This window comes from Thermobia domestica, chromosome 10 (genome assembly GCF_964235325.1).
Source record: "Thermobia domestica chromosome 10, izTheDome1.hap1.1, whole genome shotgun sequence".
Taxonomy (NCBI): Eukaryota; Metazoa; Arthropoda; class Insecta; order Zygentoma; family Lepismatidae; genus Thermobia; species Thermobia domestica.
The window spans coordinates 15,834,801-15,862,291 of NC_137463.1; the positions used below are offsets into that span (position 1 = coordinate 15,834,801).

Consider the following 27,491-nt stretch of genomic DNA (forward strand, 5'->3'; position numbering starts at 1 on the left):
CGTAATTGTAGAACTATGCAGATTGCATGGAAAACTATTGTACACCTACATTATGACAGTCATCTGTGTCGCCAAAGTGATAACTCCAAAGTGAATTATTTGTCTGTGAGAGCAGGAAGTCGCTTAGTACCAGTTCAAGGGAATAGGGCAGGTGCGACAATATTTCAAAGCTACATTTAGCACCTTCTACTGACGCTGTTTGCGATACATGTGCGGGTGCATTGTCCACAAGAACATCCCTTTGGTGAGCATACAGCGACGTTTAACAGCACCTCTTTGTCCGAAGTGAGCAGTAGTATGTTCCAGTGAAAGTATCACTCTTCTAAATATAGTCCGTAAGGATGACCCCACAGTCCCAAAAACAGAACATGATTTCACTGACTTCTGCACTTTCGCCTATTTGAGGAGTGCTTCCACTTCTTGCTCATCCCTTTTGTCTCAGGGTCATACAGACAGATCCAGTATTCGTCCATAGTTATCAAACTGACAAAAAATCCTAATCGTGCTCCTAAAGATTTAACAAGTGACTCACCACGTTACGCCGTGTTTCTCTGAAGTCAACAAACGCGGAACCTAACGTCCTGATACCTTAGAGCCTTTTTATTTGAAGGTGCTCCTTCTGGCGCTGTGTCGATTTGTTTTCCCGTACGCTCCTCGAAAAAGGAAGGACAAGTTGCTGTAGCCGAGATCTTTCAATAGTTGGATGCGAACAGGGCTAGCATATTGAATTATTTCACGAGCTTCGCTGTGCCCTGTCTTGTTAGCCATTCTAAGTAGCTTATGATCTTCAATCGCCAAGACCAAACGACTGAATGACAAATTAACAACATAGTCGAAGTCATTCAGATCTTTCCCCAAAGCAAAGGGAAAGTTTCTTCCGTAAGAGTGCGGCACGGGTGAGGCTGAAGTGTCACAGTTTCGGAGGGCACACTAAAAATAGAAATCATACATTAAATCATGCATATAAGGTCTATGCCAAATTATGTCAAAATCACTTAATTAACTTCTGGTGATAATTAAAATTTTCCGATGTCCCCTCATACATAGGAAGGTAAAAGTAAATACAGAAAAATTCCTAGTGTGTAAAACTGCCTGAAAAGTATACAGTAAATATACATAGGACACATTTGACAGTTTTATTTCACGAAAAATATGCGAACGGAATCCAGTTCTTGTCCAAATTTAAACCCAAATTATAAGCTTCACTATTCAATTTTCATAATTTTAGTTTTCGTTGATATAAGATTCATTATGGTTAAAATGTTGTAAGTCCTCTGAGATGAGTTACTTTTTTTTTAATCCAGTAAATTAAATATTTCGTTTGATGTTCATTTATAAATCTCACACGAGCAGGAAATTTGGTATACCTCACTAATAAGGTGTTTCTCAATATTTCTTTGTTTATATTTCCATTTAAATTACGGATTTTAAATCAGTGGATCCCATCCATTTTTGACTGACCATACGTTTACTGAATGCTCATGGCATCGCGTCGCGACACACTTGTTTGATTTTCATTAGTAATAAATCTTTGAAGTTTTAATGACGATGTAGCAGGGGCGCACTCCGGGGGTAATCCATCAGGTCCAGAGGCCTCCCCCCCCCCGTCCGAAATAAAAACTTCGTAACTTGACATACATTTTTACACTAAATAAAACTAGACCTGTTTAGAAGAGAAATCTATATGTAAAAATGAGTCACTATGTGACTTAATAACTTTTGAACCACCAGACCTATCTCGATCAAATTTGCCACATAAATGAGGTTCGGGCCTCGAATTTTTTTTTTTTTTTTTTTTTATCATTTCACTTTGACGGTGCAACTTAGGGAGGGGGGGAGATGTACAAAAATGGTCGAAAATGACATATATTAGTGTCGAATCCATAGCTTTCGGGGTTGCTGAGACGAACAGTGACACTTCCGATGCCGTATACATTCAAATGCAGCTCCCATTAGTACCTTATGTCCAAAATGAAACGTATTCTCCCCGTGCGAGGAACGGGTATTCTTCTAATATTTAATATAGACAAAAGATCTGACCTTACTTATCTGTACTATTTCTTTTATGATAAGAAACAATCTAAATGAATAACTTTTCGTGAGAATATAAGTGTCAGTACTTAATTTTTTTTTTTCGGCTGTAGAATAACACTCGTCCGATACTGCATAAACATATAGTCTTGAATTATTGGACCCCGTCCCCCGAACAAAAATTTCTGGATGCGCGTCTCCTATGTAGCACTGAGCATTGTTGCAGGCACTGGAGGCGTTGACTGATACTCTAATGTAACATTGATTTTAACTAATTATTGAATGCTTCATGATTTTTAAATTCTAAAATTTGCGACACACCGGTTTGAAACTACTGTATTAAATTATTATTCTTACCAGGTTGTTTAAGATTAGGCAATCTATTGTAATTGTCTTTTGTTAAAGGTATCATTCAACTTTAATTCTCCTATATACATTCTTTAATATCAGAAGATGCGTTTGGAAACCCTGTACGTAAGAGTTTTTGAACAGACGGATGTTAATTATTGATTTTTCTTGTTGTAGTAAACCTGTTAACATATCAATATGAAGAAGTATTGTACTTAAGAAAGGAAAGTACTAATATTTCATATTAAATTTCTTTTAACTATAGAAGTTTAATGTTGAGTGCATTTACTTTCTTTCCTAAGTCTAAAATTATTCCTAAGTTTCAAAAAATACTGTAAGGATCCCCACCTTTCAGTGCGAGCTCTCAACGTGTTATATTCATACACCAACACGTGCTGTTGTTTACAATCATCAATACAAGCGGACGATATACATGTAGTAAACAGGAAGACACGAAGCCAGCACGACAAAACCCGAGAAGGTACGAGCCACCCAGAAATCACCTGTAAAAAATAGACCCGAAAAGGACCAAAGTATGACTTGACCTCTAATCGCGTAACCTACACCTGCTCCTGAGGTCGCTCTGGACGAAGTATTACCTTGCCCAAATCCCTGGAGGCTACCATGAGCTAAAAGGCTCCCGTGCAAAAAACATTTGTTTCCTTCACCTTACTTGTGACTCTTTGTACATACAAAAAATGTTTTGTAATAATGTATAAATAAATTTGGTGAAGGGATAAGTCCCGCACTATTGTCTTTATCGAATAGACATTACAGTATACTTAATTATAACTACTGAGTATGAAATTGATAGTATTAATGATGAACAGAAGCTGATTAATATTTTCGTTTCTTATGAGAGTTTAATTTGTTTGATCAGTCAGTAGAGACTGGCTGTTATTGAGTACCAAAGGTTGTTTCCACTGATAAGCCCTCGTATTTAAACTGCTTTCTCTAGAAAGAGAAAAGATAAATGTCATGCATACGTGTTTGCAAATGACTTACGCTATATCAAATATAAAAATGTAGTACTCATCACTGCGCGTTGAAAATAGCCTGTATGTGGGATGAGAAGAAATCAGCAGCTTGATGTAAAAAGCATAAGTTATACAAAAGGATTTCAGGACGAAGTGGTGAACACCGTATTCTTATATAAGATAAATATTACTCCGTGGTAGTTGTCCAGTTTATCTAGCTATTTTTGTGTTGGTTACTGATTTAAAAAATACGTAAGACATTATATATTAGTATTTGTAATAAATACTATTTTTGTCTCCTTTGCTCAGTAGTAAAGAGTTCACCTCTGGTGCTTGGAGTCCCTGGTTCGATCCGCACTCAAACAAAGTGAACTTTGTGGTGGACACAGTGTGCGTGGGTTTTCTCGGGATTCTCCCACTTCCTTCATTCCACCATTTCATTCATATCTCATCACCGCCTCTTTTAGCATAGGTGGTATAACCATGGGACGTAAAACTCAGGTTTCATTTAATTTTTCCTCTTTAACTCTTGTTTTTTCCGCTTACGCGAGGTTCACATTTTTGATGATACGCTTCCATCTTGCACGGTTCTAAACATCATCCTCTATTAACTGTTTTTCTTCTAAGTCTGTAGTTATACAATTTTCTATTTTTTTCTTGATCTTCCTCTTCCCTTTTTTGCTTTCTATTTCCCCACTCACGTGCAGAGATAATCGTCATTTGTTGTCACATGACCGTACCACTCTAAATCTTCTCTTGAGGCCGCGGTGGCTCAGTGATATAGCGTTCACCTCTGTTGCATGGGGTCCTTGGTTCGATCCCAGCTCGCGCCATGTTAGCTTTGTTGTGGACAAACACCATATTCGTGTTTTTCTCGGGATTCTCTCGTTTCCTCCCATTTTCTTTATTCCACCATTTCATTCATTTCTCATCATCAGACTCCTTTAGCCTAGCCTGCATAATCGTGGGACGCAAAACGTAGTTTCCTGTTTTCATGTTCTAATGTTTCCTTGTACTTTGTTTTCGACATCCTTTTAACACTGCCTTTTATTCGTTTGTTTGATTTTATCCATCCTGGTAACATCACACATCCATCTGAGCATTTTCATTTCGGTCACGACCAGTTTCTTGTTTGCGCCTTCTTGATTCCCCAAGTTCTGCTCCGTACAGCATTGTGGATCTCACTGCGGTCTTGTAGGCTTTTCCTTTCACCATGAAACTTACCTTTTTATCACAAAGAATACCCGAGATCTTCCAGCTCATCCATCCCGCTACAATTCCGTGTTGAATTTCCGCTTCTAAATTCTCATTATTCATATTGGAACCTAGGTATTTAAGTGTATTTATTTTCTTTTATCCTATCCTTCCATCTTTACGGTTTTCTCTCCATCTCCAAAATTCATATATTCAGTTTTCTTCCCATTTATTTTTAATCTTGTCCTCCAGAGCTCTTCTCCACTCTTCTAATTTCTTTTCTAACTTATCTGATGTTACATAAGAAAATTTCATCTGCAAACAGAGTACACCAAGGTCTTTAGTACCTTCAGATAGGACATGCATAATCAGGTTTCATTTTTGTATCTGTAATATTAGTAAATTTCGCTGTTGTGGAATAAATTCATTCATTGAGTTCATCAAATTTCCATTATATGTACATATTATATTAACATACCCAATAAACCACCCTCATTTACATATGGATCAAATTAACGTTCAATACTTTTGTCCATGAATTTTTGTTTTTAAGAACAATTTTATAGTATGACTCCTAACTCGAATACAAGGCTCTGCACAGGAAAATACAAAGTGAGTCAGAAATTTTTGGACACGCGTTTATTTTGAAACCTGGCCGCCATCTTGAATGGAAGTTAGAGATTTGAAATGGGAAGCGGTGCATGTCGCATATCCAAATAACAGCATGCGCTTTGGAATCCAAAGGTGTAATTGTTCCTTGATTCTTTTTCTTTCAAGTTTCAAAATAAATGTCCAAGAATTTTCTAGAAATTCGGAAACAGAGTGAATCACTCTGATTTAAATCATGATTTGAATAAAGTTTTAAATTACTTGATTTTTAAAGATAAAAATCATTGATTTAAATCAAATTCCGAAATAAATTAATTTAATGTGAAAATAAGTAAAATCCCGTTTCTGTTCTGTTATTTCCATTATGGAAGATAAATCATAATACAGTCAGACTCAAATGTATGTACAGCAGAGTATTAAAACGAGTGTTAGATATAGAGGATGATTAGGAAAATATCGTTTTGAACTTTAACGGGGCAGTCCTGCTTTGTTCTTTTTGTAACATAGGGTTTGTAAATCGTTAACTATTCAAACGGGGAAATCACAATCGACCTTTAAGACTAAATTTTTTGTGTGCGCGCGCATCTGTTACTTGACAATAGGGGCGTATTTAGAGGGGTCCGATCCCCTCTCTGAACTTAAACAATTTTTAGATTTTATAACTTTAGGCTAAATTTATATGTTTTACATGTATTTTGTGCCACAAGCTAGTTTCGATTTTTAAAAATATGCCCTTGCCAAATATCAGTAAGTTTTGTGAAAAAAAAGTGTCATGTTGATAAACGTTGCATGCTTAAGAAACATTGTTTGGGATTGAAATAGGTTAACGATCGGGAATTAATTCAAAATTCAACTCCAATACTTTCACTTAAATGGCATGCGTTTTTCTTCAGTTCGCGACTTGTATTATACAAGGAGATAGATTTGATATAAATAAAAATCAACAAAAATGATTTTTAAAAAGTCGTTATTTTTTCCCACCCTAATGGTTTATTAAAAACTGTGGGTGGAAACACCGATTCCATTGATTGCGTCTGTAAGATATTTCCTGTTCTCAAAGTTGTTACTGCCATGAAGATCGGATCATTCAATAAACATATTTTGCACTTTTAGTGCAAAATTTCATACAAAGCCACAGATTAAATGACCGAAACCATCCAGTAAATGTCTTAAACGTAATAAACGGAATTAATGTTCCTACTACTCATTCTTAATTTGATTTAAAATGCGTCAATTTCAGTCTTTAAGTAACTGCACCATAGTTTATTTTCAGTTTTTGTGTTTCTGGATGTTTATTATTTTGAGTTAAAATTTACTGCCTGTTTTTTTAAATTATGTCTTTACCTGCATATTATCAGTGTTTTTAATGCCTGAATACCAGATCTCTTAATTATGATTGGTGAATGCAATAATATCGTTATTCAGATGTCTGCGAAAATGTTGCGCCTGGCCCTCCAGTTCCGTCAGATGATCGAGGAAGTGAAAGAGCGGTCGAAGCGAGAACAGGAGGAATTGAAGGAACAGCTGAAGAGAGAGAAGGAGCAAGCAGTATTAGCAGCTAGAGTGGAAACACAAGTTGCATGTACCAGGTATGTTAGGGTGTACACACTGTAGACTTACAATAGTTGTATATAATATATTTAGTCTTAACATAAATACTGTCCCAACTTTTGAGGGTGGCTGTGCATCCGCCCGTACAAACGAGCGACGTCAAGAGCGGTGTCGTGAAGCGTGAGTCATTGCTGGATGAGCTGAAGTATAAAGCTGTCAATTGTAAGTGTTCGGGATGGAATGGAGCGAATATGAAAATTGCGTGGGCGTGATTGAGGTACACGGTAGGCAGATCACCAGGAGAGATTTTGAAAACTTTCCAGAAGCTGCAGATTAGAAGGAAAAAAAAAAAAAAGTTTACCACACTATCCAGCGCTTTAAGACTGGAACTGTGAAAGATCGCAAGAAAGACCACGCACAGTACGAACACCGAAACTTATGAAAGCAGTGGTGGCTCATGAGCTAAAGATATCTAAACTGTCTGCTTCGAACGTTAAGCAATGACCTAGATGAACTGAAGTGCCAGAGGCTCTTGAAAACAAAGCGCTTACTTAAGCGTTACGCGGCAAATAGACACCGTCGAATCATTTTCACTGATAAAGATTTTCAATGTCGAGGAGACTTTCAATGCCCAAAATGACAGGATATATGCCACATCCTCTAGAGAAGTTGGTGAAAAGGCTCCAAGTATGCAGAAAAGTCAGCATCCTGTATGTCATGGTATTTTGGGGTGTGAGATATGAGAGCACAACGGAGCTACAGTTCTGTGTAGGGGGGGTCAAAACATCGGCCAAAGTATACCAGGAAACAGTGCTTGAGAGACTAGTCAAGAATCTCACCAACACTGTATACAATGGACAGAACTGAAGCTTCCAGCAGGACAGAACTGAAGCTTCCAGCAGGACTAAAGTCTCACACAAAAGGCACGGACGACAATCCAGCAGTGGCTAGAGGCAAATGTTCCGGACTTCATTTCCAGTTCAGCTGGCCTTCTGCAAATCCGGATCAAATTCCTTTGGATTACAAATTGTGGTCCATGCTTCAGGAAATGGTTTGAAAGAAAAGACATCCCAGTATTAAAAGTCTAAAGCCGTGTCTTCGGAAGGCAGCTGCATATTTTCCAATTGATGTGTTGCGTTGTAATTGATGAGTGGCCATTTTGGATAATTGTTATTTTGGTTCATAATATATCCATGTAACCATTTAACATAATATATCCATGAAAGACTTTATTTTGAAAAGTGCTTATATAAGAATCACATCTAACCACGTAAATGTTTTCCAAAAGACATAAAAATCATAATGCCGTTTACAGGAATATGATATCTTAAGTTCTGGAGATTTCAAAAAATATGGCTAGATACTACTATAGTGTTTAAAGTGACGTGTTTGTGTGAAATAAAAAAAAAAAAAAAAATGTTGCTTTCGTTTGTTTCTTCGAACTTACAGCAACAGTTTTTGGTTGTTTTAATTATTAAAAGATTTCCTAATTACGTGCTTTTAAGGACTGTTTCAAACTTACGAATGTTTACTTTCGGATCAGTTTAAGATATCAAATTGCTATAAACGGAACTATAAACTTTACATCCTTCGAAATAAAGCTTTTTTAAAAGTTATTTTTTTTTTTTTTCCTAGCCCTTGTAACTGGTTCTATTCATTCAAAATATATTATGATCATAATAGTACTTGTACTGAATGGCCATTGACACAATTCTGCGTTAAGGCTTTAAACCTTAATAGCTCAGCCTCTAATTAAGCTAGGAAGATAATTTTGGTACCTGAATCAATGTGTTCCTGAAGGATGAACCTTTCCGCCGATATGCATTTTATATATGTTAGGGGTAATACAGCGAAGGGAGTAGGGTAAAGTTCGTTTTTTTTTTTTTTTTTTTTTTTTTTATCAGATTTTTTGGGAGCCATTCCCCTCCTTGCGGGTTCACTCATAAAAATTAGTATGAGAAGCAATGTAGTAGTCCACTACATGACAATATCTTATATGTATACTTGTTGCTGGGAGGGGAAATTGGCCAATTTTTTGAGTCAGTTTTTGACGTAAATTACATTTATTTTCTGGTTGGTTCCACATAAGACAAGATATCTTTTCACTGAATTGGTGTGCTCAAATGTAACCTCGTTGGAATCTGTGTTCATAAGCTTTCCAACGATGTATCAATGATGATTCTGATAATTAGGGGGTTACCACCAGGGCCCCCAATGTAAGATTTCGTTCAAATCCCTGGCGGGTGTAGAAAGGTTAAGGTACTGTGAGCATGCATTGCTCCGTCCGTCTCACTTACGTTATTACTGTTATAGAGGTTCCAATGTTTGATTGATTTTTCCATGTTTGTCAAACTGTAGCGTCTTTAGTTTGTTTGCAACAGTGAATAATAGGTGTGGTAGTGTACGTTTTCGTTTAATATGTAGAGCATTCTACATTTAATAGCCATAATAGAAAATGCTGGGGTGTTGTTTTCAGTTCTAAAAGTTTCGAGAAAAGTGTTGAGTTGTACAGCGGGGGACACTTCTAAATGGTACAGCCATATGGAGATTTACGGCTAAGGTGTACCATTTAGAAGTGTCCACCGCTGTACAATTGTAAGTAATACTAAAGTAGTCTGTTCTAGTTCTTGTAAAATTTCCTTTTGTGCACCATCTTTATGTTGGTATTCTAGATTGGTTTCTCTGTTTAACATTAATTTCTGATTTTGGATTATAAATTTTCCGAAGAAACATTTGTCATTAACATCCTTTTGATAGTTTTCCTTGTTGATCAGCAATAAAAGGTAATTGATTCTTGTACGTTACCTAACATCTATTTTAATTACAGGGCAGTATTTGAACCTAGGGCTGATGGATTACCTGTTCAGGTTGTTGACCCTCTTGATACCGTTGGACTGCAGCCTAGCTCGGATGCAACAGAAAATAGGAAGGTAAGATTGATCTATACTGTTTCTAAATTCTTTGTACTTCAAACATCGTAGTAATGGAATATTTTCTTTCCATCAGAAATGTTAAATATTTTCAAGGTTTCTTCTAGAACAGAAATTGATATATAATCAGTTACGCCTTCGTAGTAAGTATATATTTAGTCTTAAACACTTCCCCACCTCTTATCGAAATCCCCGTACTACTCACAGGTAGAATTAAATGAAGAAGTGTAGACTGAGAGCAATTGAGTTCTACATTTCAAATTGCAGTATTAAAATTTCCTGTCTACTGGTGCGAGAATGTGACCTCTTTAAAAGAGATGTTAATGGCTTTATTTATCTCTATCTATCTAAGGACTGTAATATTTTACATTCTTACATATTTTACATACTATAAATCGAATTCATTTCAAAGAAGCAAACAAAACACACCATTCTCCTCTAGAGATATTGAGGTTTAAACATGAAACACAATATAGGGCATACAGCCCCTTCCCCCACTACTAGCCCTACACGCGATCGCTCGGTCCACCCACTCACACATTTCCCCATCAACTTCGTCGAGCACACGTTGAATTTCTTGTTTGATTTCCAACAGATTACGGGCTCTGTTCTGGTAAACTCGTGATTTAGTGTACCCCATAAGATAAGTCACAAGATCGAAGTGGGTAGGTTTGGTCTACTCGTAACGAGATTAGTCTGTCTGGGAACTTTTCACGCAGCAGAGCGATTGTCTGCTGAAGTGTGGCAAGTTGCACCATCTTGTCGGAACTACAAATTGTCGATGTTCGTTTAACCCAAACGGGGTCAAAGCAAAGCAATCACAATAACAAATTCCGTTTATTACATGTCAGGCCTTCCTTGTTCATCTTGAAAAAAGTAGGGACCGATTAAGCTCCCATACCAAACCGTAACTCGCTGAAGATGCATGTCTTTTTCGTGAATTACTCTCGGGTTGTCAAATTCCTATATTCGGCAGTTATGCTTGTTCACAAAGCCGTTTAAATGTAAGTGAGCTTCATCTGAGAAAATTATGCGCTTTGTGAAGCCATGGCGCTCTCGTTCCTTTTCCAGAATCTATTGCACAAATTGCGGTGGTTTTCCATGATCCGCTGGTTTAAGTTCCTGACTTAACTGAACTCTGTACGAATGTAAGTGCAATTGTTTTGTTAGGATTCTATACATTGTTGCTGGACACATAGGCATTTCTTGAGCAGACGGCGGCATGATTTTCCCGGACTCGCACAGTAGCAATCACGCACAGCAACAAAATTTGCATCACTCCGGCCACTTCGAGGGCGTCCAGGGCTTTTGATGTCTGCTGTAGAAAAGATTTGTTCAAATTTCTTGATCAACCTATGAGCAGCGGACTCATTTGGCGCATTGTTGTGTCCAAGAATCGTACGGAATTTCCGAACAGTTTTCCGCTAAACTTTCGCCATTCTTTTAGTGTTTTATCCGTACTGTATCTTTCCATGACGATACTCTACAAACACTGATTTGGAAAACAAAAGCACAGCATGTAAACATAACCTCAATGTTCACTGATAACAAAACATACAAAAACAATGTTGCCAACAATAGTAAATAAAAATAATGGACTTTTTAAATCCGGCTTCTTTTTGAGACACCCTTTATATTGGTTGTGGCGTAGAACATTCAAATCAGGTACACAGGGTTGCAGGTTCGATTCTAGACTGTTTATATATAATTTTCTTGAGTATTCTTGTTTGTTCATCTGATTCTTCAAAGTACAAATCAGTTCATTACTGTAATACATTAATTAATTTTATTTATGCAGTCGTATATTGTAAAGAAAATAACTCTTACCACACCTTGCGTTGATTTATTTAATTTTGACCCTGATATTTCCCTTCCTTTACATTGGAAGCATCTCTGAGAGATAGGTCTCTGAAAAAAAAAAAAAAAAAAATTCAGATACTTGCCAAACTGTCTCCTTGCTTGTATTTCAGGATACTTTAAAATAAAACTTCAGTAGTAAAAATTCTTACTATTTATGCACTATAATGAAAATTATATTTACAGGCCGTTATATGAAAACTTACGTCAACTGTCACTGCAAAAGTAGCACTTCGAAATTGTTGTGAGACTGACTGTTTTGATAAATTGCTGAAGAGAAATTGACTTATTTGATCGAGATTTTTAAATGGATTTTGTGGTATTTCGTAGCTTAATAAAGTGGTTCCTGTTTCTATGTAAAGAACCTTGTTGTTCAAGATTTAATTCTGGCATCTTAGTCCTAATAAAGTATGATTCATAGAGTTGTCTATTTGCGATGATCTTTCATGGTGACGTAGATCAAAATATTACTACAGTGTAGTGAGTTAACTTTTTTTTTTTTTTAATATAGTGCCCTGTAAATATAATTACAGTAAGAAAAAATTTTTGTAGGTGGAAAATGAAATGTTTTTTAGTTTAACGTCCCGCAATTATGCTAAGGGAGATAATGATTAAAGCAAGTCAATGATTGTTTTTAGAAGAATTGATGAAATGAGAAAGTGGGAGGAAACTGGAGTACCCCGAGAAAATCCACGGACACGATGTTGTCCACCACAAACTTACTTGGTCAGGTTTTGCAGCTGGAGTTTTAAATATAGTATCTTTAAGTACAAGGGAGAAAATAGTTTGGCAATTGTGTGAATAGAATTGTTATTATTATTCTTTCTTTCTTCAGAGGCCTATCCTTCAGACGATGCTTCCATTGTAAATAAAGGGAAGTATTAGTCACAAATCTAAATGAACGCAACGTATGTTAAAACTAGGGATGGCCAGATCCGGATATTTTTGGATCCGGATATCCGGATCCACTTGGGTCCGGATATCCGGTATCCGGATATCCGGACACTGGATCCGGATCCGAGATTTCGGATCTTGGATCCGGATCCGAAAAAACGGATCTTGGATCCGGATCCGAAATTTCGGATCTTGGATCCGGATCCGAAATTTCGGATCTTGGATCCGGATCCGAAATTTCGGATCTTGGATCCGGATCCGAAATTTCGGATCTTGGATCCGGATCCGAAAATCCGGATCTTGGATCCGGATCCGAAAATCCGGATCTTGGATCCGGATCCGAAATTTCGGATCTTGGATCCGGATCCGAAAATCCGGATCTTGGATCCGGATCCGAAATTTCGGATCTTGGATCCGGATCCGAAAAACCGGATCTTGGATCCGGATTCGAAACTCCGTGTCAGAAAATTCGGGTGTTCCGAATCAGCAAAATTTTCGAAATTATTGACAAAGTGATTTTCATTCCTATGCTTAAAATAAGATTTTAAGACACTTTTGGTATCTGATCGTGTGACAGCCTTGCGTTCCCTTTATTCTGTTGATATTTGGTTTTCGTGCCTTAATATGTCACAATTACTCCAAATTTGATTGAGTAAAACTGTCGAGTTAGGTGAGAGCAATTTCATTGTCAGATTAGATTCTAGTAGAAATACTTGACCGAAAAGGTAGTAAATCTTTTTTAAAGCTGTCGTCCTGGTGGAAATTTGTCCTTTGTTTTCTGTAACACTAGTCAAATGCTGGGATGAAACCTTAGTCTCAAGCCCAAGCTTCTTCATTAGACTCTGGCTGCTTACTTTTCTAATTCTTTCTGAGTTATTGTGGTCACTGAATGAGGCCATTTCCTAGTCGTGATGGGCTAGGCCATTGCTAATAGAACAGCCCATAAAATATAGATCAAATCAAATTAAGGAGCAACTTCCTTTTCTTGCTCTTGATGAGCATTTTTTCTTCTTTCTTTAAAAATACGTTTCTCTGTGACCGTACCACTCCAGTTAGAATTAAGAATTGTAGTAGAGATGAAGTTCTAAATGGCAATTAATGTATCAAAATCAATGTATTAATGTACTGTATGTGTATACAAAATACCATATGGAGCCTCGAGCAGTAACACGTATCTTTGTAATTAGTAATCCACTACTATTAACTCTGCATAGGTTGTATAAGGAGCTATATCATTCATGTAAACACATAGGCGGATGCAGGGGGAGGGCAAAAAGTCGTTTGCCCCTACCCAGCGCCACCATTAACAGTGTACTTTAGTAGTAATTTGTGGCAATTTCAGATCATCTAAGTAATTTTTCACTGCTAGCATCCCCAACCGCCCCCTAAGAATCCATCCGCCCCCTCCAAGAGTCCGTTCTGGATTCGCCCCTGCGCAAACATAATTTTATACAACTCATTCAAGAGTACATTTTGGTAGCTTTTTAAAATTTTTATCTTAAAGGATTGTCATTTCTCGTGGTTACTTATGCAATTTTGTCCACAGGCATACATGCAATTTCCAGTCATTACGCAAATACATTTATATACTTAATAGACCTCGGCTAGTTGGGGGCTTCGCCACTAGACCCCCGTTACTAGGGCCTCGCACCACAAAAGCCTCTAATCATAATCAATTTAAAAAGAAATGTCTGGGGATTTGCCCTTAGACCCTCTGATATCTCATTTGATCGGCCTATGACCTCGTACCTCGTAAACCTACAACCATACCGAATCTCAGTTCAAATATCAAATTGTATGTAATAACATTCCGGTATCCCGAGACATACCGAATTTCAGTGCGAGTACATGGGGGCTTTCCCCCCAGCCCACACATTTGCTCGGTCTACGGCCTCGCACATCATACGCCTGCAAACATAACGAATTTTTAAGGGGCCGCGGTGGCTCAGTGGTAGAGCGTTCACCTCCGGTGCTTGGGGTCCCTGTTTCGATCCCAGCTTGCACCGTGTGGACTTTGTGGTGGACAAACACCGTGCTCGTGGGTTTTCTCGGGGTTTTCCCGTTTCCTCCTACTTTCTTCATTTCATTTATTTCTCATAATCACCGTCTCCTTTAACCTAACCGGCATAAACGTGGGATGTAAAACACAAGCATTTCATTTCACAAGATAACGAATTTTTGTTCAAATAACAAGTTTCATTTCTCTAACATTCCAGGATTCCGAGATATAAAAGTCTTTTCTCCCCGCCCCTTTACTTCCCCTCTAAGACATACATAAAAAAAACGCTTAAGTACATACCTAATTATTTCAAATGTAAAATCCAAATACCAAATTCTATGCTCCTAACCTTCAGAGGTTCCCAGATTTCGACATGTTATTATAATAACTACAATCCCCACCCTCTTTCCTTTCCATCTCTTTTCTTTTCCTTTTTACAAAAACGTCAAAAAACACTGAAACACATGTCAAATTATTTTCAATGAGAAGTGCAAATACCAAATTTCAAGTCTCTAACCTTAAAGGATATAACATATTAATACAATAATTGTAATCCCCACTTAATTTTTTTCTCGCCCCTTTTCTTCCCTTCTGGGCCACACATAAAAAAAAAACGTTGAAATACGTATCTAATTATTTTAAGTGAGAAGTCCAAATACCAAATTCCATGTTTCTAACCCTTTAAGTTTCCGAGATATAGGCATATTATTATACTAATTGCAATAATTGCAATTACCACCCGTTCTTTTACTTTCTACATATTCCCTGCCCCTTCTAATTTAAATATCAAAAAGCACTTTAACAAGTATCAAATTATTTTCAATGAGAAACCCAAATACCAAATTTGAAGTATCTAACGTCAAGAATCATCAATATTTTCCACCCCATTTCCCCCCTTCCTCGTCGAATTTCCCAAAGTTCTTCCTTAGTGGTATCCTACGTCACAAAGCCTATAAACTGTCCAAATTTCACATTTGTAGCTTAAGCGATTTGGCCTGTACGGTGATCTGTCACTCACTCACTCAGGACTTTGCCCTTTTTATATAGAAAGATTTAAAATTTTATGGAAAAGCCATGGATTTTGTCCTAAAGCTGCCAGTGTCTTAGAAATGTAATAGCTTTGCTATAAACTTTAAGCAATCAACTGACTGAACTGCGTCTATATGTATTATGTAAAATGCCGCTTATGATATTTATTTTGCTCGTAATAAAAAATAGAAATAATGAAAATTCAAAGACATCCATGATTTTAGCGTAATGCTGCAGGAGTTCAGATCATTGAATTAATCATAAGAGCCGATTGTATAAGATAGACTACATTAAATTCCAATGTGGCACAAAGAAAATATGCAGCATTACTATGCAGTTTTTCAACGTTATAACTCATTCTGAAAATATTATCATAGGTCTCACAAACAATCGAATTTTAATCCTAACTCGATTAATATATAACAAAAGGCAGATCTATACAACTACTGATTTGAGATGAAAGTGGCATACTTGTAGTACGTTTAAAGATATACTAAAGACTAAATGATGGGGTGTGCGGAACAATGGTCTAACCCGAAAAATGTGAAAATGAGATTTTGATGTAATCTTTTGTCATTTAAATTGAATTGTCTTCCCACTGAGTTAGATAAAATTCACCTAGTCAATTTTATACATATGAATATTTTAGTTCTGGGTCTCAATCTAACGCCTAAAATATTCAAAACAGGAGTATGAATCTGAACTTCGAAATTTCGGGTGTGGATCCAGGAACCGGATATCCGGATCCGGATCCAATATTCAAAACTTCGGATCCGGATCCAAGATACAAAACTTCGGATCCGGATCCAAGATCCGAAATTCCGGATCCGGATCCAAGATCCGAAACTTCGGATCCGGATCCAAGATCCGAAATTCCGGATCCGGATCCAAGATCCGAAATTCCGGATCCGGATCCAAGATCCGAAATTCCGGATCCGGATCCAAGATCCGAAACTTCGGATCCGGATCCAAGATCCGAAATTTCGGATCCGGATCCAGGAACCGGATATCCGGATCCGGATCCAAGATCCGAAACTTCGGATCCGGATCCAAGATCCGAAATTTCGGATCCGGATCTTATAGGATCCGGATCCGGATCTTGTAGGATCCGGATATCCGAGATCCGGATCCATCTGGCCATCCCTAGTTAAAACTTATTTTTTATCGTTCATTATTTTTTCGTTGAACCTCTTCTTAAACCTACCTAATAATATCATGGAACCTCAATCAGAATATTCGATAAGAATAAAGGTACAATTAGAATTATGCGAAGAAGCATAATACTATATGACATGCAAACTTTGGTTAGTGACCTATTAACACCTATGGTGTTGTATGCTGTTCTGTACTGTAGAAATTACATTTATTTTTTCAGTGTTCCAATTGCAACCGAGAAGCTTTTGCGGAGTGTTCACTGTGTCGGAGAACTCCTTATTGTTCAACATTTTGTCAAAGAAAAGACTGGGCCAGCCATCAAGTGGAATGTGTGCGTAGTGCCACGGATCCTACAATATCACAAGCAAGTTCTATCATGCTTATTGTCGAAAGTTCAGATCAGGTTTTAAGTCAAGCACCCACAGGACACACTGGCACGGAATAAATATCATTTGTTATTATTGTTTATTTATTATAAACATAGTTTTGATTTCAAAATCATGATGAATTTTGAGCTTGCACATATAGTTGTTGCTTCGACCAAGAATTGTACGTATACAATGGACCAAAATGTATATTTAAAATTCACCTTTTATTGCTATGTCTGCAATATGTTGTATGTTTCTACTTATGATGTACAGAGTTTTTATTTCTATTAAAATCATTTTCAAGTGTTACACCTAATTATTTTAATTCTTATTAATGGATGGAACTACAAGCAAAGTGGTATTGATATTTGCTTTATATGTATGATACAGTAGAATTGCGGATCACCAACTCTTCGTGAAGAAATTGGTTCATGTTCTAGTTTTATGAACAGTTTTTCCCTCTGCTTACGAACAATATTCTGAGGGCACAAACGCACACATACGCCTGTACCCACAATTTAATGCGCTCAGCAGTCTTTCCCCGCGTTTGCTCTTTCAGTTATTTCTCAAGAGCGCTTTGTTCAAAGACTATGTTTTGTTCTCTTTGCATTAAAGTACAGTACTGTTCAATTTTAGTATTACTGATTTGCCTTTAATTAAAGATAGTTTTATTGTCATCCTGTTCTTCATTACAGAATTAAAAAGTATCATACTTCTGTGACAACAAATTAATTTTAGTGGGAAAAATAATTTGGTGTACAACGTTACGGGCTCGTGATCCGTGGGTCTACTGTATATAAATTCTGTAGAATAAGTTCGTAAGCTCAATGAAACAACTTCAGGTCTCGCAGTTCGCTGTTCCACAGCAATCTTGTCAAGATGTTCTAAAAGTACTGTGAAAAATGCTGAAAGTATGAATGTAACAGCTTCGTAGTTTAGTAGAAAAAAATATTTTCTCTCAGATCTAGGTACCAGACATTCTCAACTGCAGGCTCGCAAATACTTCGGCAGATTTGTAAGAGAAGTCGGAGCTCCTTGGTGATAGTGCTTAGAAGGGTTACTGATATCCGTGGGTTTTCTCTAGTTACTCCCGTTTCCTCTCACATTGACATTCCACTGATTCTTCCATCACTATTCATTTGTCTAATCATTCATCTCCCTTAGCCTAAAGGCATAATTGTGAAACGTTAAACTGAGTTTTTTTTCTTTCCAAGATCTATGATTCTTAAACTAACAATTTTAGATCACAACAACATGTGCGAAGTTATCCGAGAAATTAAACATTCGATTTTAAAACAGTTGTCATAAATCCGGAGACTTCTAGACCTAATAAAATGATTTCTAGATCAATCATGGAGATATATATATATATATATATATATATATATATATATATATATATATATATAATATTATTATTATTATTATTATTATTTATTTATTTATTTTTATTTATTTATTTTTTTTTTTTTCAATTTCTTGTCTGAACAAACTCCTTCAGGATGAACAACGCAAGTTTTGAGTAAAAGGAAGTATTCTGTTATATGCCCTAAGCGGTGCAAAAACAGTCTTACCTCACCACGTTGATCGTGAAAATAGGATGAGCTTGTTTCCACAAGGAAATCGGGCATGTAGATTTTAAAACAAAACTGTAATCTAGAAATTGGCAATTCATTGTTCACTTTTTAAACCTATCGTACTTGTTTTTATGTAATTTGCAGGCCCGCAACTAGGGTTTCTGTCACCCGGGGCAAACACACAATTCCCCTCCCCCCCGGTTTAGTCGAAAAGTATCACTTATTTATGGATTGCAACTCTAAATAACATTCTTAATGAAACCAGTTATATCAGTTTTTAAGTACTTTAATTGAACTTAGTTTAACCACAAAAATGTATTACATTCGTTATGTGCTCACAAGTTTTAAGAATAATTTTGTTTTAATGTATCAGGAAATCAATACAAAATGAACTAGAAAATATCTGCCACAATATACAGTTATTAATTGAAATAACACATTTAGTTTTAATAACCCGAAGAATAATTATGTACATAACGCTTTCATATTAAAATAAGAAACTAATACAAAATAAACTGGAAAATATCTGGTAAATCATAAAGTTAAAATTAAAAAATTGCTGTAATCACATAAACACGTTAAACAAAATTACTTGTCTCTTTGGAAATATTTTTAGTGTAATTGGACACACCTAATGAAGTAAAAGAAAAGTGACTAGATCATTATAATCACACACATATCCTTTTCTTGCATACAAAATATAATCATCGGTATAACGCTAATAGCTGTCTTAAATATGTACTCTGCGAGAATTTTTTGGAAGCAAAGATTTTGATTATATTGTGAAAAGAAATAGTCGAAGCTCTTTTATGTTCAAAGCAATAATACTAAAGTTTAAAAGTTTTTCTTGTGTCATGGTGCTTCTTAAGTAATTTTTTGTAAACTTTAGTTTACTAAAACTTCTTTCACTTGAAGCTACTGTTACGGGGAGAGTTAAAAATATTTTGAAGGCTGTAGTCAAATTTGGATATCCGTCTTCAAGTCTATGCTCGTAGATGAGATTCAAGTGTCTCGCTGGCGGCGCAGCTTTCATGTCGGCATCTACTATAAATGCGTGGTGCTTAAAACTTTCAATTTCCTCAAGAAATTCGTCTTCATCTATGTCGTCCATGTAGGTGTCTGCTAACTTTCTCGCTGCTGTAAGTAAGTCGTTGATATTCATTTTGTGGATGTTACTACCATTTAGAAAGCTAAATTTGTCATTGATTTCTTCCAGAGATCGAAACCGGGTTTTTAATTCACCAATTATGTTGTCAATGATCTCAAATAAAGCAATTCTAAGCATATCTTCCCCTGATGGGTACACTTTCATCTTCGCAGCTCTCGTCAAACTTTTTTTTTTCCGTTTTCTTTTCTCCCAATTCAGCAGGTATCCTAATCTTCTCAGCAATTAATTTAGCTTCTTCAGTAGCTTTGGATGGAGCATTATCTCTCGTCGCTTCCAAGAAGTTCATAAGGCCATGAATATGTTTGACTGACTCATCTACTGTTATGTCATCTCTTTGAAGAAACTTATTTACACGATCGGTTTGTTTAAGAATTCTATACATAATTTATATTCTATACATAATTCAATATATAATTTAACAAAAATAATATTTTCACAACCGTCATTCTGCCCAAAAATGGCATTATTAAAGGAATCAGAATATACTCCATTACCAATATTATTTTCTATGTTGGCATCAAAATTTCTATTAAAAGCATTTGGCAAAACAAAATCACCTATTATTACCAAACTTCAACAGTTAGAAATATTACTTAAGAAACGAAATCTTCCTTACACTCGTAATTATCCATGGATAATTCAGGCTTATCTAAATTTTAAAATATTAAACACGAGGGTACATAAAGTTCCATCTCTTCCATGCTTTGTCTGGAAATATAAGGTTAATACAACACAAATAGCAGTGATGAAACCGACTTATATCTCGGTATCAAACGAAGATCGAAAAGAAAAAATTTATCAACATCTATGGAAAGAATTTAAACAAAAATTTGATGAAGATGTAACATTCATATATACAGACGCATCAAAATACAATAATATCAATGTAGGAGCAGCAATATATATACCATCCAGTACAACAACACTCAAGTATAAGTTACCCATTAATACAACAATATTTGAAGGAGAAGCATTTGCCATCCGGCAAGCACTATTATACATCAAAAAATATAAAATAGAAAAATCTGTTATCTGCTCAGATTCGTTAAGTGTGCTGACAGCATTAAACTCTATTCACTGGAACAACTCTACAACCTGGAGCATCCTGAATATTAAATATTTATATCGTAACATGACTGAAAATAATTATAAAATTTATTTCACTTTTATTAAGGCTCATGTTAATATTGAAGTAAATAGCAATATTATAGATAAAGCGGCGAAAACAGCATGTATAGAAGGACAACCAACGGATATAAAACTATCATCCAGAAATTATTTTAATCTCATCAAAGAATATCATAAGGATGAGTTAAACAAATGGTATGACAAACAACAACCACTACCTGGTGAATTTTATTGGTTAATTACTACTCCTCTTCAAAATTCAATGAAACAAAATATTAAAACATGGACTCGCCGAGAAATTATAATTTACTACCGCCTTATTTTTGGAACAGCGCTATCACCTTTAAAATTATATCAAATAAGAAAAAAACCCACATATCATTGTTGGTGTGATAAAGGAATAGGAACTATTAATCATATTATTTTTGAATGTGAATTGTTTCAATCTCTACGACCCCAGCTATTAAAGCAGTTATATTTTTATCTCGGATATGCACCTTTCTCCTATAAATACATATTAGCAACTAACAACTGGCTACCAATCAAAGCACTAGTAACTTTTTTTGTAAAATCTGATATAAATATTTAAAAAAAAAAAAAAAAAATCACTACATAATATTACTAATGGATCATATGAAATACAGCGAAGTAATATGCAACAACAAAAATACTAGAAAATATTTTTATTCATCTTTTTACTAACCCAGATATAAATTACGACACAGGAAAACCTGACAAACATTGCATTCATAGTGGAAATAGATCAATAGAAACAGCAAATCAAAATGGGAAATATATTGCTTTATTGAAAGTTTATACTATTTGTTGTTTATAAATTATTTTTGGAAAATGAATAACGAATTTATTCCACATTTATAGCATATACTGGTGAAAAACCTGGTGCGCCCATAGAACACTGATAATAGTGAACAAGACAAGACAAGACAAGAATTCTATACCAAAAGCAGGTCATTACAATGAATTCGAACTTACTAATGTTTCCTGTGAAATTTCTGGCCTCGGTCTTTCTCAGAAGTGGAGAGGCGGCTGAGTACTAGTTCATCCAGGATCTCGCAAATCTTGTCAAGATGTTTATATAATACTTCAACAGCTTCCTCTTTCGATGACCACCTGGTGTTACTTTGAAATTTTAAGGAAAGTGGTAAATGTTTTATCAAAACTTCCCATCTAGATGTAGAGGCTGAAAAAATGTATACAAACAATTTAGAGTACCGAAGAATGTGTGAGCTTCGGGTGATATTTCTGCAGCATGTGTTCCAACTTACTTAGTGAATGCGCTGTACACGGTACAAAATATGCAAGTTCGTATTCCTGGAGTATCCTCGACTGTACCCTTTTATAGATACCAGCCATATTGGCCACATTATCGTATGACTGCCCTCTGAAATTCTTCATATCCAAGCCATCCTTTTCTGTTTTGTCCAAAATCTCTGTAGTCAGGCCTAATCCTGTCTTGTCACTAACGCTAAGAAAATCGATGAAGCTTTCTAAAATTTCTGGTCCGTATTCATTTTCACATAATGAATTATTTCTGTCATTTGTTCGTTATGACTGATATCAGGGGTTGTATCAAAAATTAATGAGAAATAATTTGCTTCTTTAACGTCGTTCAGTATATCCTCTTTTATTTTCCTGCTGTAATGTCCAGGAACTCGTTTTGTATTTTCAATGAGAAATAGCTCAACTGTCCTTTCTTATGCATTTCAATTTGTTCTCGCAAATGAACATTGTAGTGAGAAATTAATTCAATTGTATTACGAAATTTTCCGCTTCTTGAATCACTAAAGTCAAGTTGTTCTTGTGACCCCCTGAATTAACTTCCTAGTTTAGCTGGAAATGTGACAGCATCGACAACACAACGCAGTACTTTCTTCCAGTGATTTTCCTCTTTTGCTACGTGGTCTTGAAAGTTCTTGTCTATTCCACCTTTTGCCAGAGAATACTCGAGAGCTTTCTAAGAGCAGAAACAAAGTTTGTGGTTTTGCGAGTTTTCCTGAAGTGGAATCCTGTTACTCAGTTTTCCAATTCGTAAAGCCCTCTTCTTTAGTCAAAAATGACAGAGTTGCATCGGACTCTTGAGAAAGGTGAGAAAATAACCTACAAGGAACATAATACAATGCATTTTTTAATTGGCTATAAGCTAACTACGTCCTCTTAATACAATGTCCATTTGGTAGGACTTCGTAAAACCAATCTTCCGTGAGGTTTCCACCACTCGCACTTAAATCAGGTATAGCTGTAATTTCTGTTCTAATTTTTGTAATATAACATCTCTGAGAGTCAGAGATATTACTGGGCCAAGTTCAGGGTTTTGAAAATCTAATTCAGGATCATACTCACTGTGCGGAAGCTCCTGATTATCTGTTGCAATTACAGTTTCATCCAGGATCTGATCTGATGCTGTTGCATTGGAACCACAGCTGGCAGCAATCCTTTCAGGTATATTCTCATTTCCCATCTTTTCATAGCTCGAAAAATAGGCCTGTTCGTCTCGACCTCCTCCTTGAAAATATACCTCGGAACCTTCACATGGTCCTGGAATATCCTCGGATTTACCTAAAAAGAAACATAGTAACATTATTCGCAAGGAACTGCTGAATGAAAACTCACGTAATTGATTTGCTATGTGGGCTCTACATAAAAATAAGATATTTTAAATAAATGGACTACGCTGATCACCGAAAATAGCATTGATTGATCTCCATCACTTTTTTTTTCCCTCGGTGTTGTTATATCCAGTTAAAATGAATCTTTGAGCCGTATCTGTAGTTTATTAAAGAAAGGACGACAAAGGGGCTCTAAACAGAGATTCTTTTCTGCACAGAATTGCCAAGATATAAAACACCATCTTTCAGGAATCTACTTTGCCTTTCTCGCACAAGACTGTAAGTTGGATATTTGGACATAGAATTGGAAACTTCCTTGACGATCACCTATCAGATCAGTTCTGCGACTGAGAGATTTAGAGAAATAGGGCTCCAAAGTTTATTTTTCCACATTTTGGACACCTTGTTTCCCCACAACGGCCAGTTTTCGACCAGTATGTTAGGTCTTTTAATTCTTAATTTGATGCCCAGGAATGTACAGCCTATAGACGGTAAATTTTAATTTTCATTAATAGGTAAAGGTAAGTAGTAAATATATATATATTTTAGTTTTCAATAATAATAATAATAATAATAAAAATAATAATGTAGTTTTCTAAATTCTTAATCGAATAGGAGAATGCTTAGATTCAAGGATTCATAAAACATTATTGCAGTGTCAGTTGGCTTCACTTTGTAACACAAGGAAATACAGTGGCTGTCCATCCGTCATCTAAAGATATGTGGTGAACTTTTTTCTTTTTTATTAAGATCTGAGTTAATTCACCATAAATTATTATTTAAAATTTATTACTCAGTCTTGTTTAGTTTTACTAGGCAGCGTTGAAGAAAAGTATTCAACTTACCTTTAGTGTTGTCGCTTAACTAAGATGACAAAAAGGAGCATCTATACGCGGCTTCACTTCTTTCTTTTGCTTTCTTCCTGTATGCCGTTCCAGATGGCTTCTTCGACATTATTGACTGATAGATAACAATTCAAAATGCCTCGAAAAGATCTCAAGCAAAACTAATAGACAAAACTGCATACAGCCTTCACTTGCTATTTAGCCATACAAGAAACAATTAAATACACCGAGGCGTGTAACTTATCTTTTCCGCCACAAAACTGCCCTCTATTTTAAAAACATTACAGCAATTGCGTAACATTACAGGGGGCGCGTCTGAGCTAAACCCTTCAACCACCAGCAAGCAACAACAATCTGTAACTTTTCGCCCCCGCCCCTATTGATAACAGCGTTGTAAACTTCAGAGCTGTTCTCAATGGAATTATACAAGCAGATAAACAGCTCCTTGTGCTAGGAAAGGAAAGGGGGCGGGTTCTCTGTGGTCGTCCAAGGGAACAAATGCATGCAACATTAGGTTTTTAATTTATAACATTACACCTATTTAGATGAGTCTCTCTCTCTCTCTCTCTCTCTCTCTCTAATATATATATATAATATGTGGTTAGACAAAAAGATCTAAAAACAGTTCATACAGTACACGTAAGTTTGGTCCTCCACTGTACAACACGTGTTGCGGTTGCCGATCGTTTTTTTGTTTTCAATGTGTCATGTGTACCTTCCTCTTCCGTCAGCAGTAACCAGTTCACCTGTTGAGTGTCGTGGTGTGAAAGTGGTGCGGTAAAATGGGCGACCTGATAGACTTCCAAAGAGGCATGATCGTTGGTACCCGTCTGGTTGGAGCTTCAGTGGCAACAGTGGCGAACATTGTGGGGGTATCGAAAGGCACTGTGTCCAATGTCACAAGGGCATACACAATTCATGGTCAAACGGCGTCTGCAAAGCACAACAGTGGTCGAAAGACAATCCTGTCAGATAGGGACCGGAGGGCATTAAAACGGATTGTAGCAGCTAAAAAGAAGGCCACTGCATTGAAAATTACGTCTGAACTCAATTCCGGCCTACTGAACCGGTTTTCATTGAAACAGTGCGACGGGAACTTCATAAAATGAAAATTTATGGCAGGGCCGCTATCGCCAAACCCCTGGTCACAGCAGTAAATGCGAAGAGGCGTATCCAGTGGTGCAAGGACCACAAGGCGTGGACTCATGAGCAGTGGATACACGTAATGTGGTCCAATGAATAGACCTTCACCTTGTTTCCATCAACCGGTCGTGTTTGCGTATGGAGAACACCGTCGCAGGCCTGTGATACAGACTGTCTGCTCAGAACTGTAAAGCATTGGGGTGGTTCTGTTGCAGTATGGGCAGTGATATCGTGGTTTTCTGCAGCTCCCATCATAGCCCTGCATGGAATGATGAATGCTAAGGCGTATGAGGCCATTTGGGGGGACCAGGTTCTACCCATGGCACAAATATTGTTCCCTGATGGTGATGGCATCTACCAAGATGATTTGGTACCCTGTCACGCTGCAAAAACTGTGAAATCATGGTTTGAGAAGCATGACCAGGAGCTATCATACCTCCCCTGGGTTCAATCACCAGATCTGAACATCATTGAGCCATTGTGGTCTGAGTTAGAAAGGCGTGTTCGGTCTCATTACCCTCCACCAGCATCCCTTAAGGAACTGGAGCATGTTTTGGAGGAACAATGGTACAAAATTCCACACAGCATGATTCAGGAGCTGTATACGTTTATTTCACGTCGGATCCAAGCTGTTTTGGACGCAAAAGGAGGCCCCAAACCATACTAGGTATAATTTTCACACTTTTGCAAACGTTTTAGTTTTTTTGTCTAATCCCTACACACACACACACACACACACACACACACACACACACACACACACACACACACACACACACACACACACACACACACACACACACACACACACACACACTCACTCACTCTATATCACAATTCACAAGAAGAATTGATTCGCAAGATGATGATTCACTTCTAAATTTTGTTGAAATAAAAGTTCAAGCATAAGATGATTATTGTTTAAAGATCTGTGAAAGCACATTTACTGTTCCAGGATAAAGTTAAAATTTTGGATGGTGTAATGTATCAAAGAAATCCCAAAACTCAAAATTGGTTGTTGGTGATCCCGTTAGATGATATTGGATTTGGCACAAAAGATACATGTTAACGGACAATTGGGATTAAGGAAATGCTTAGGTTATGCTAAATCGGTTCTATTGTAAAGGTAGGAGATCTGCCTTCGCGAAATGCATAAAGGACTCTTAATTGTGCTTCATCTAAGTACACTAATAGTAAAATAGCTAGAGAAACCTACCACATTACTACTGAGAAATCACACGAGATTTGTGTTGATATTGTAGGAAAACTCCCAAGCTGTTCTGGATACTACTTCATACTTTCCAGTTTGGATGTTTTTCGAGATTTATTTCCTTCTACCCTCTAAAACTAACCAAGACAAAATAAATCATTGCTATGTTAGAAAAAAGATATTTTCAGCATTATCTTATTGCATCATGTAGTATTCCTAATCAAGGAGGTCAATTTAATTTGAAAATATGGGAAAAATTTGTTCAAAATATAAAATGCAACATTCATGACATCCCCTTCAGGCACGTAGCCAAGGGGGGTCTGGACCCCCCTTCGAGACCAGAAATGAAAAAAATTAAGGATGAAACAACATGAAATGAGAAAAACAAGGATCAGCGTTAAAAATAAATTACAGGACGCTTTTGGTTACTCTTTCTTATGAGGAAATTTGTATTACTTGCAATACATGGTTGCGAGGTGAGCGATATATCGTGGAAGAGTCAGGGAATGTGAAACTTCTAGAAAAGTTGCTGTATTCTCAGAATTTCTGCTAGTAGTCAGGGAGATTTCAAGCTTCCTAAAGCATAGTGCCGTTGTGTAACAGCGTGGACATTTTTTATGATAATTTTTCGTTATCGCATCCTTGCAATATCAAACATGTCATTTCAAAAACAATTTTCTACTGCCCCTTTAACCTATCATTTGAAACAGATAGGAGTTGACGGAATAATAAAAACAAAAATGTATATATGTGGAAAGAAAGTTCTGTTAACATTTGATACAACAGAAAAAGGAACGCAGATATTGCAAAGTATTTTAGAATACACTATTGAGTATGTACTTTTTATAATA

General features: G+C 36.5%; 2 protein-coding genes across 2 annotated transcripts in view; one reads left to right on the top strand and one right to left on the bottom strand.

The window, feature by feature from the left end:
• The window catches only part of Deaf1 (deformed epidermal autoregulatory factor 1), a 41,525-nt gene extending 24,274 nt beyond the window's left edge, over positions 1 to 17,251 (top strand). Inside the window, exons 7-9 of the mRNA XM_081727760.1 lie at positions 6,585 to 6,748; positions 9,538 to 9,640; positions 16,795 to 17,251. Coding sequence (XP_081583886.1) covers positions 6,585 to 6,748; positions 9,538 to 9,640; positions 16,795 to 17,019 — 492 coding nt within the window. The 3' untranslated portion in view covers positions 17,020 to 17,251. The remainder of the gene's footprint in view (positions 1 to 6,584; positions 6,749 to 9,537; positions 9,641 to 16,794) is intronic.
• Positions 17,252 to 19,294: 2,043 nt separating this feature from the next.
• Positions 19,295 to 19,831, bottom strand: LOC145663235 (uncharacterized). The gene has a single exon (XM_081729608.1). It carries the CDS (start codon positions 19,829 to 19,831, stop codon positions 19,295 to 19,297), a length of 537 nt encoding a protein of 178 aa, XP_081585734.1.
• Positions 19,832 to 27,491: the final 7,660 nt, after the last annotated feature.